Source organism: Pelophylax lessonae, assembly GCF_965119305.1.
Source record: "Pelophylax lessonae genome assembly, chromosome: 1".
NCBI classification, from domain to species: Eukaryota; Metazoa; Chordata; class Amphibia; order Anura; family Ranidae; genus Pelophylax; species Pelophylax lessonae.
The window spans coordinates 295,251,173-295,261,003 of NC_138768.1; the positions used below are offsets into that span (position 1 = coordinate 295,251,173).

General features: G+C 41.5%; 1 protein-coding gene across 1 annotated transcript in view; it reads right to left on the minus strand.

Annotated features, from left to right (window-relative positions):
- The window catches only part of GRK3 (G protein-coupled receptor kinase 3), a 539,783-nt gene extending 530,594 nt beyond the window's left edge, over window positions 1–9,189 (minus strand). Inside the window, exon 1 of the mRNA XM_082258195.1 lies at window positions 7,930–9,189. Within this exon, the coding sequence (XP_082114321.1) occupies window positions 7,930–8,042 (113 nt within the window). The 5' untranslated portion in view covers window positions 8,043–9,189. The remainder of the gene's footprint in view (window positions 1–7,929) is intronic.
- Window positions 9,190–9,831: the final 642 nt, after the last annotated feature.

Below are 9,831 nucleotides of genomic sequence, written 5' to 3' on the forward strand. Positions count from 1 at the left end.
GAAGAACAACCAACAATGTATCCTCCAGGTCTTATGTATGGAGATTATAGTATGCAAAAAAACAATGCGTACAGCAAGAAATGTATTGGCCGGCTTTGGGTAACTTTGTTGAAGCCTTTAAAAGCACCATTCCACTCCAGTATGGCAATGTAAACACAGATCCTAATAGGAGTGCCATCACGTTAAACAAGTTGTTTAGCAGGCTTTCAACATGCTTCTAATAATGCTGAGGCTTACTGAAGCCTGCTAACTGCTTGTTTAGAGTAACAGTCGGCATCCCAGAGGCTGCCATTACTGAACGCTCCTTTTGGAAGGGTTAGTTCCCATGTAGGGCAAAGTTACAGTGTCTCTGAAAAGGGCCCCCCAGATTCCTACATTTTCTTTTTGTTATGGTGAGGAAATAGCTGTTTGTCTGTGCCCATGTGCAAAGTGAATGTCAGTAGTTTTAGAATTATCAATCAGCTGCTGCTTTTGCAGGATTCTAATGAGGAAAGTGGCATGGTCTGCATCTGTTTACACGTGACTTCCCTTTGGGAGTATCTCACAAAAAAAAAAATGACATTTTTGTTGCAGGGGATGCCCAAAATCTGACTTGTATCTTAGTGCAGACTTCTAGGAAATTCAGTAAGCAAATCACACAAGCAGAAAATTACATTTCTAGGGGGGCATTCTGTACATCATCTGTGTACAGAGTAATTCCAGGTTGCCATATTGCATTGCTATTTACAGAAAATGAAAGCACTGCTTTTTTTAATCAAAATTTTAATTTTGAATTTTAGATTGAAAAGCAAGGTAACATTTAATTACAATATGATTTGTGTAGCAATTGAATTATGCTATATTTTTTTCAATTTTTTTTCCCCACAAAAGTGGAGTTAACCTTTAAGGATTAGCTCACACCATGTCAGTTGAGCTGTGTGGATCAGAAGCAAATGTTTTCCATATGCCCTGTTCGCACCATAAGGCTGCATTAGAGTCGGTTCACACTAATCAGACTCAAAGTCGCCCCGACTTCGGGCGACTAAAGAAGTCGCCCATTTTGCACGGCTTGCAACGACTTCTCATAATGGAAGTCAATGCAAGTCGCAATAGTGCAGGAACGTTTTTCTAAGTCGGAGCGACTTGAGTCGCTCTGATTAGAAAGGTTCCATTGCACAGCATTGGAAGCTACTTGTCAGGCGACTTGGTCGCCTGACAAGTCGGATCAGTGTGAACCGGCTCTTAAAGTGGGTTGAAGTGTGTTGTGTAAAAATGCAGACATCCTTCATTTTTACGCAATGCACCGTGTAGTGCACAGATCTGAATTTACTGTCATTTTTGTGACATTTCAATAAAGTAAAAAAAAAAAAAATAAAAATTGTAAAAATACATCAGGTGTTGTAACCATGTATCGTACCGCTACTTACTGCCCCTAAACAACGTATATGTGCACGCATTTTAGTGTGCAAGTTGGGGTAAATGAGCCCCAAAAGCTTTAGCAGAGCTACCTGAAAAAGACTAAAAGCTTTGCAAATCCCATATGTACAAAGCCTTAGAGGGTGTTTTCACACCAGTTGTGTCTGTTGTGATCATCAGGGGATCCATTAACGGATTCAATGCTGAATCGGAACTGAATGATACAGATGTTACTTTTGTGACTTGTCTGACTGTGTTGGCCTCCTGGAACTTAAAGGATAAGTTCTTTTTAAAAAATAAATAAAATACAACCCCCCCCCCCCCCCCACCAGGAAAAAAAAATGTGCATTTATTTTTTTTCTGGAGCCTGCAGAGCATTGCATCTGTGACCAGCAGATGCCAGGTGCAGTCTCATTCTCCTGCAGACTCTCAGCATAGATGTCATGCCATACCTCATACGGGCAGGTAGTTAACTGAGAGCAGGAAGAATCAATGGACTATCAGAGCACTCACCAGCACCCTGGAAGCTCACTGAGAACTACAAGCCATCAGCCGCAATGGCTGATGGAACTTGTAGGCATTTGTTCACAGGAAACTGAATGAATGATGTACCCGTGTGGGCTCTTTTCATATTGTGTGAGTAGGCGTGGGGAGAACCCCTGCCCGCTGTCACAGGTAGAGAAGGGAGAGCTGCAAGAGCTGGTACATGTTACATTTTCCACCCTAAAACCAGATGGGACATGTAAAATGTTCTGAAAGTGAACTTATCCTTTAAGCAGACCCAGATTATGCTCTATGGCAGATGTAAACATTTTTATCCAACTATCTCAGGTCTGTCACATTTAAAGTGGAGTCACGGTCTCAAATACCTTTTTTAACTAAAAATACCCCTATAATACTAATCCATCGCCCTTTACAGAACCGCTATTCTCATACTTACAAGGTGTACGGTATTGGATTTTAGTCAAAATCTTACTTTTAAAAACGCTGTCTGGGCGCGGCCATCTTGGATGTGGGCATCTGAAGCCGCAGTGTAATCTGCTGTGTCCTTCTTCCTGATTCCAGGTTGTGTTCTGGGAGTTCTTCCTTATTCCAGCCCCCTGGGAGTGATGACAAACAGCTCCCAGGATGCAATGCAAAGGCGGAAGTGATGTCGGTGGCCGTGGCCACAGAGGGGGGAGAAGGAGGAAGTACAATCAAAAATGCCCTGAAAATAAGGTAAGGGACCCCCGAAAAAAATTGAAAATGCCCAATTGTTGATCAGCATAGCGAGCACTCCAGGAATCACTAAAGTTGCAAGATAGGCCGGAACTCCACTAAGTCTAAAAAACAAATACAAGGGATGCAAACCTTTTCAATTTTTTTTCTTTTTTTGGACTTAGAGTCCTAGACGGACTTGAGGTAACCGGATATAAACGGATGCATGTCCGTTTACATTTATCTTGCTGTAGACTAACGATGCCCCTTCCCCAAACAAAAAAGAATTGTTCAAAAATCTATTTGGTTCTTTTTACTCCAGTTAATGGGCACAAATCAAAAATCCTTTGTAACCTTTTTTCCTTTTTGAAAAAAAGTTTGGAAATCTTCTGCCAAATGAATGATAAATTGAAAAGGTTAATGTGCTTCTCGCATGTTAAAAATGTAACTGTTGGTACAGCGCATATGTGACCCAGAAGCCAAAAACAATGAGAAAATTACTCATTTAGCTCTACTGAATGATTTATCGTTCAAAATTTGGTCATTACATAATGGCAATATCGTTTTCTCTCACAACTGTGTGTTCGTTTTCCGAAAACCCGTTCCAAAAGATTTTTCGATTGGTATATGGCTAGCATCACATGAAGTTTTTATTCAGAGCTGCTTGAAAAATAGAAGATGGATCTGATTGGAATGGCTGCTTTAAAGGGCCTTGCAATGAACCCTTAAGCTTGGTTCAAAATGCTGCAACAAGGGATCCGACTTGCGAGACCCCAAGTCGCATGACATATCAAATTCAATGTTTAACTACGAGAGCCATCTTAACTGATACAACACAAGTTGTTCCGACTTTAGAAAAAGGTTTCTGCGCTACTGGACCAGCTTGGGTGTGATTTCAGCCCTTGTACAGGCTCCTAAATAGCATCAAAGTCAGATCGAAGTTGCAGGGCAAAGTCTCAAGCAAAGCTGTCACAGCAGTGTGAATAGAGCATTAGGTATATAGGAAAGTAACAATTTATAAATTTGAAAAAAAAAAAAAAAGTGTAATGCCTCGTACACACGCATCGATAGTTGGCTGGGAATTTTCGGCCAATGTCCGATTTTCGGCTTGTTAGTATGATGCTTTCGAACCGACTCCGACTTTTCGGCCGAAAAAAATCTGGTGTGCAGGCTATAAAATTTTTGTTGGCCGTCAACAAAACGGCTGATTTTCCGTCAGTCAGTACAGATTTCGGCAGACAAAAATCTGATGAGCAAGACTGGGCATGCTCAGAGAAGAAAAAACACTCGGAAAGTAAACCAGCACATGACATCACTTCTGAAGTTGGTTGTTGTTGGCCGAGAAAATTTGTGTGCAGTCTAGAGCACATTTCAACCAACACAACGACACTGGACTAAAGACGGCCGATAATCGTTGCTTGTGTACGAGGCATAACTTTTCATTTGCTGTCTATGGCTCCATTCACACCTGGGCGTTTTCAGCTCCAAAAACGCTCAAAAGAAACGCTTCCAAACAAGTAAAACCCCATTCATTTAAATGGCCCCTGTTCACATCTGAGCGTTTTGCAAAACGCCTGTAGCTGAAAAAAGTACATGAGCTTCTTTTTGGGCTGATTACCAGCGTTTTTGATAGATGTCAATAAAAAACGCCTGAAAAAAATCGCGGTAAAATCGCGGTAAAAATCACGGTAAAAATCGCGGTAAAAAACGCTACGCTCAAGTGTGAATGCAGCCTATATGGCCGCTTCTTTTAGATGTTTACAAACTGCAATGCCAGAGTTCTAGTCCCTTTAGTAAGGCCACATGTTACTCATAGCCGCTCCACACATGCTAGCATAGATCAAACTATTAATTTTGTATAATTACAGTTCATGAAAAACACATGTTGCTCTGCTACTATACATCAGATATATAATATAACAGATATAGAAAATGCTAAAACTGAAAATGAAGAAGCTAGGACAGAAGGCCAAAGCAGGCAGTATATAGCATGACAGATAAGCCAACAGGAAGTAGTGGTTCCTAGGCTAACCGTTCTTTCATCTCCAGAACACAAGATCAAAAAAAAAATCTGCCAGAGAGGCTTTTTTTTTTTTTCCTTCAGTTAAGTGCTTAAAAAAAAAAAAAAAAAAAAAAAAGGACAAAATACTCCACCAAAAATCTGTTTCAATTTGGCAAGGGCTAATTTTCAATGGGCAGAATTACAGGCCTCACAATTCTGCATATTTCGAGGGTGATTTATCGGTCACAGTATTTATTGAAAGGAATGGGGTGACAGGTCTATTTTATTCAACAAACGTGTTTTGAAAACACTACAATGATAGGTGTACGGTATAGATGGCAACTATTTGTATGCTCATGGAATAAGCCAGAAACCATTTACCTTGAAAGGTCACCTATTCATTTGACCACTGCATGGCTTGAGCTTCAGGAAAGATCTATTTTAAGAGATCTTTCTGACATGTTTTCAAACAATGCATGTCACAGATGAGCTATGAAATGGAGTACAATGTTTAATGAGATAGCGGTGGTGCTGACTAGGCACCTGTACATTACATGGTAACCAAGAAGGGGCCACAAATTCCCTTTGGCTGCCATGACTAGTGTGATGTCACAGCAGCTGACTAGGACTAGAAATGTCTCCATTCTGCCGGCTTCAATCTAAGCAGAGAAATTGGTATTCCCTTCAGATGGAGGTGGTTTAACCAAATAACCAACGTGTAAGTCACGTTCAGATGTGGGTGCATTGACCCATACATCATCGGGGCAGGGCAAAAGCTGAGTGCAGAGTACAGGCACAGCATGAGCCATATTCACAAATCATGGTCAGGCCAATATTTTCATTAGACAGAGAAGGGATCAATGCAGCCTCTCTTCTATTCACAAGTAACCGGGAATTCATGCTGTGGAACCACCTGTGTGCGACAGATCTACTGGATATAAAGAAGTCAGATATACATTGGCAGACAGATTCGATTAGAAGAACCTAATCGTTCTCCGAAAATCTGTCTATTAACAAAGCCAGCAGGCAACTGTTCCAAATTCATTTTTCATCACATGGCTTCCAAGGCAGACTACACATTTTTGTTTTCTGTTACACGTCGGCTACTGAAAAGAGCAGCGCAGTAAAAAATTTTAAGTAAGGCCTGCAATAAGAGAAATATTACATTGATAAAAATACTAGGAGCTTGGATGTCATGCTAATCCGTTGACTTCAATAACTTTGGATCTGTTGATCTGGAACAAGTATTCAGACCAGAAATGTCTAAAAAAAAGACCAACGTCCTTGTCTGCAAACAAACTTGAGGTCAGTGACTCACCAAGATGGCCAGACAACCAACATTTTCAGAAAAAGAGGCCAGCAATGACAGCCTGCATGTTGATCTCATGACAGATTACCTTTAAAAAGTGTGAGTAAACTCCCATGTACAATTTTTACCTACAGGTAAGCCTATTATTATTAAGCCTAAAAAAAAAAAAAAAAAAAAAACACAACACTTACCTATAGGTACCGTAAATATCTTCTAAACATGCATTGTTTAGGAGATATTTATCTTAGATGCAGCCGGTGACATCACCGGCGAATACGCTCTGAAGGAACGGCATAACGGTGTCATTCCTTTAGAGCTGTGCCATAAACAGTGACCCCCGCACACACATGGGAGTGATGTCATCACTGGCTCGGCCATTCATATCACCAAAGCCTGTGAACCCAGAAGAAAGAACGGGTGAAGATGGAAGCACCTTCGTTTCCAGGCAAGTGTCAAACTGCTAGTAGGACTTAAACTGCCTGGGGCCCAAATTTTTTTTTTTAAATGCAGTTTACTACCACTTTAGTAACATGAATTCTATATTTTCCAGAATACTGGGGTTTTTCAAGGACAATGAGGCCTTGCCTACATTATTATTAGGTAGAGGGAACAAGCTACACGACTTTAACATGCAATTTTCACATGATTTTGCACGTCACATAGGGCAAACCATTCGCTCTAATGGGCTGCCCTACGTGTGTTTGTCACCGAAAAAGAAACTTCTCTCCTTTTAAGACGACAGAATTCAAGCAATTTTGAAAGTTTTGCTGAGATTGCCATTTGATCTTTTTGTGCGACAATCCTGACAGAATTGCATAGTGTTGGGGTGCCAATATCCTTTAATGGCACCCCAATCATTTAATTGCCACACAAACTGGAATTGCAGCGATTCTGCCTGCAATCACAAATTGAGTAATGTGAATGCAGCTTTAGAGAATTTTTTTCTTTCCCAACATTCATGGCTTGTTCACACCATATCCAACGAGTTGCATTTTTCTGCACACCACTGCACATGTATGGTGTTTACAGAGCACATAGAAAGCAATTGTTTCTCATTCTCTGTTCATGCCATACATGTGCGGTAGTGTGCAGAAAAACACAAGTTAACGGACATGGTGTGAACAAGTCTTTGGTGTCGATTTCTCTTTAGAATTTGTACATAACAGCGAGTCTACCCAAGTCTCGGCCGGCAAAAGGAAGCAAAGTGACGCCATGTTTGCAGCTGTATTAAATCCATTTTACCACTACCTGGGGCTTAAGATGTCCAGTTCAGTGTTGTCCCACAGCAATAAAGATATCTATACACAGGGGTTGATTTACTAAAACTGGAGAGTGCAAAATCTGGTGCAACTGAATAGAAACCAATCAGCTTCCAGGTTTTGTTGTCAAAGCTTATTTGAACAAGCTGAAGATAGAAGCGGATTGGCTACCATGCACAGCAGCACCAGACTTTGCACTCTCCAGGTTTAGCAAATCAACCCCACAGTTAGCATTTTTTGTTCAGCCTGTAGCCTCAATGACAAAAAATGTAACCGATTCCCCCATCCACACTATACAGCAAAAGGTGAAGGAATTTCCCGCTGCAGCTATTGTATTGACAGCCAGCACCAGCAGCTGTCAGAATGCCCAAACAATAGCTGCATCTGATTGGATGCCGCTACTATTCAGCTGACAATTTTCTGTCTAGCTCCTTACATTTTTTTAATTGACAGATGTCAGGCAGGAGGGTGCTGACAAGTCAACCCACATAGCAAATTTTGTCCAGTTCATCAGGAAGCGGCTGAAATTCGCATAGCCGATGGCATGCTTAAGGTCCTTTTGCATTAAAGAAAAATGAATGGTAAACTCATTTTTTGCCATGAGACATCACATACCTAGCCAATTCTCTCTCTAGGTCCATATATAAGGCCTGATCCATTCATTGCAAAACAAATACCAACAGGTAAACTCAACATGTGTCATCTACAGATACAAGGCACCCCCACTTGTGTAAGAGCGGCCTTCATTTATTTCTCTCTTTCTTTACCTGGGTTCAGGCAGTACGATCTTCTTGCTAGCCCTGGCTGCAGGAGTGGATTTACTCTTCTCCATTGCCATCAAGTAGCTGACATCAGCCAAAACCGCCTCTAGATCCGCCATGGTGGAAACTTGAAGTTATAAGTCAACCCAGCCAAGAAATGCAAGTCAACAAATAAAAAAAAAAAAAACACAGTATCCGTTTAAAAAAATAAATACGAAAACTCTATTAAATTAAAAATGAAAAATAAAAAGTAACAATGCAATCCTGCCAGAAAAACAAAAATGTCTCTGCAAGCTGAAATGCAAAAATGGGTAGAATTCAAGTCGATGCGTTGATGGACCCAGGGGATGTGTGAATGCAGATTGCTCCTGAATGAGGCCTGGTTCATGTATGGCAAGGCAAGGGAGGAGGTTCAATGACTTGTTTCAGGAATCAAGCTACAAATATCCAATTTGAATTTAATTTTTTTTAAATGACAAATCCCAATGTGTCTTGAGCAGGGCAGACAATCCAGCTTGGAGGGGCATCACAGGGGCAGCCACCTAGCTCTGGACTTCATTAAAGGATTCCACAGAGATGGTGTGTGTGGGTTCCCAGTATTCCAGCACAGATTGCAGGCAGTAGGACTTCCTTCAAGGAGTGGGCATTGTAGTGGAGAAGAATCAGGCGTTTTTCCCAACAAGGTGCCCCTCGATCCCTCTCCCCAACATGTTGCAGATGTCAGGCACACACATTCAGGCTTCAGCGATGGTCTCCAGCTCCAGCGATCTGCATTCACAGCCTTAGCAGCACACCATGTCCCTGGCTTGCAGGAAGCCCAGCTTCTCTCTGCTGCAATGGCAGGCAGTCACTACAATGTGCTTCCCTTTTTTTTTTTTTTCCTTCTTCTTTAGCAACCCTCACATCAAATCATTGCTGATCGCAGGGTGGAGGGACCTCAACAAACAAGCCTGCTTATTCCAAAGGAGAGCAAAGACACGGCAATACATGGAATTGGGAATCCAGCGAAGAAGAATAGAAAATCCCAGCCAGGGGAACACCAGATCCGTCTCCCTCTGCAGTCTTCTGGCTGGAACAGCTGTTTTGGCGCTTACAAAGCAATCTCCAGCATATCCACAGGGCAGCAGATCGGGGGGACCGAGCGATTCCCTTCTAATGGGCCAAATCTTGCCTTTCTCCTGTGCTGACAGCCTCCTGCTCCTGTACAGCAAGGCTCTATTAACATGAGCAGAGAAGCTGTGATGTCTGTTACTTCCTCTCCTGTGTGTGATAGCAGGGACGGACACTCACAAACTCTGGGGGTGGATCAGCCTGCTCACCGGATCTGGAGTGCAAAGCAAATAGTGACAGCTAAACACAGGCATGCCTAGTGCAGACTCTGCTCATACTGGGCCATCACTGTACATACCCTGCCATGGCTGCTGACAAACACCATTCATTCCATCATATACTGTGTACTGCATCTTACAGTCAATGTGTGCACTTGTTATTCTAGAAAATGGCTAGAAAATCTATAAGATGCCTCATCTCACTCATTACCTGTAACATATATATATTATTATTTCTATTCATGGCGTGCCAACAGTTTGCATTGTGCTTTACCAGAGGAATCACAGGGTCCTGCTTGTTAGAGCTTACAATCTAAAAGGGATATATATAAGTATATATATATATATATATATATATATATATATATATATATATATAATTATTATATAGTATTTATATAGCGCTGACAGTTTATGCAGCGCTTTACAACTTGAGGGTAGACAGTACAACTACAATACACTTTAATACAGTAGGAATCAGAGGACCCTGCTCGTGTGAGCGATTACAATCTAAGAGGGACGTTCAAGAGATACAAGAGGTAATAACTGTGGGGGATGGGCTGATGGAGAAAATAAGAGT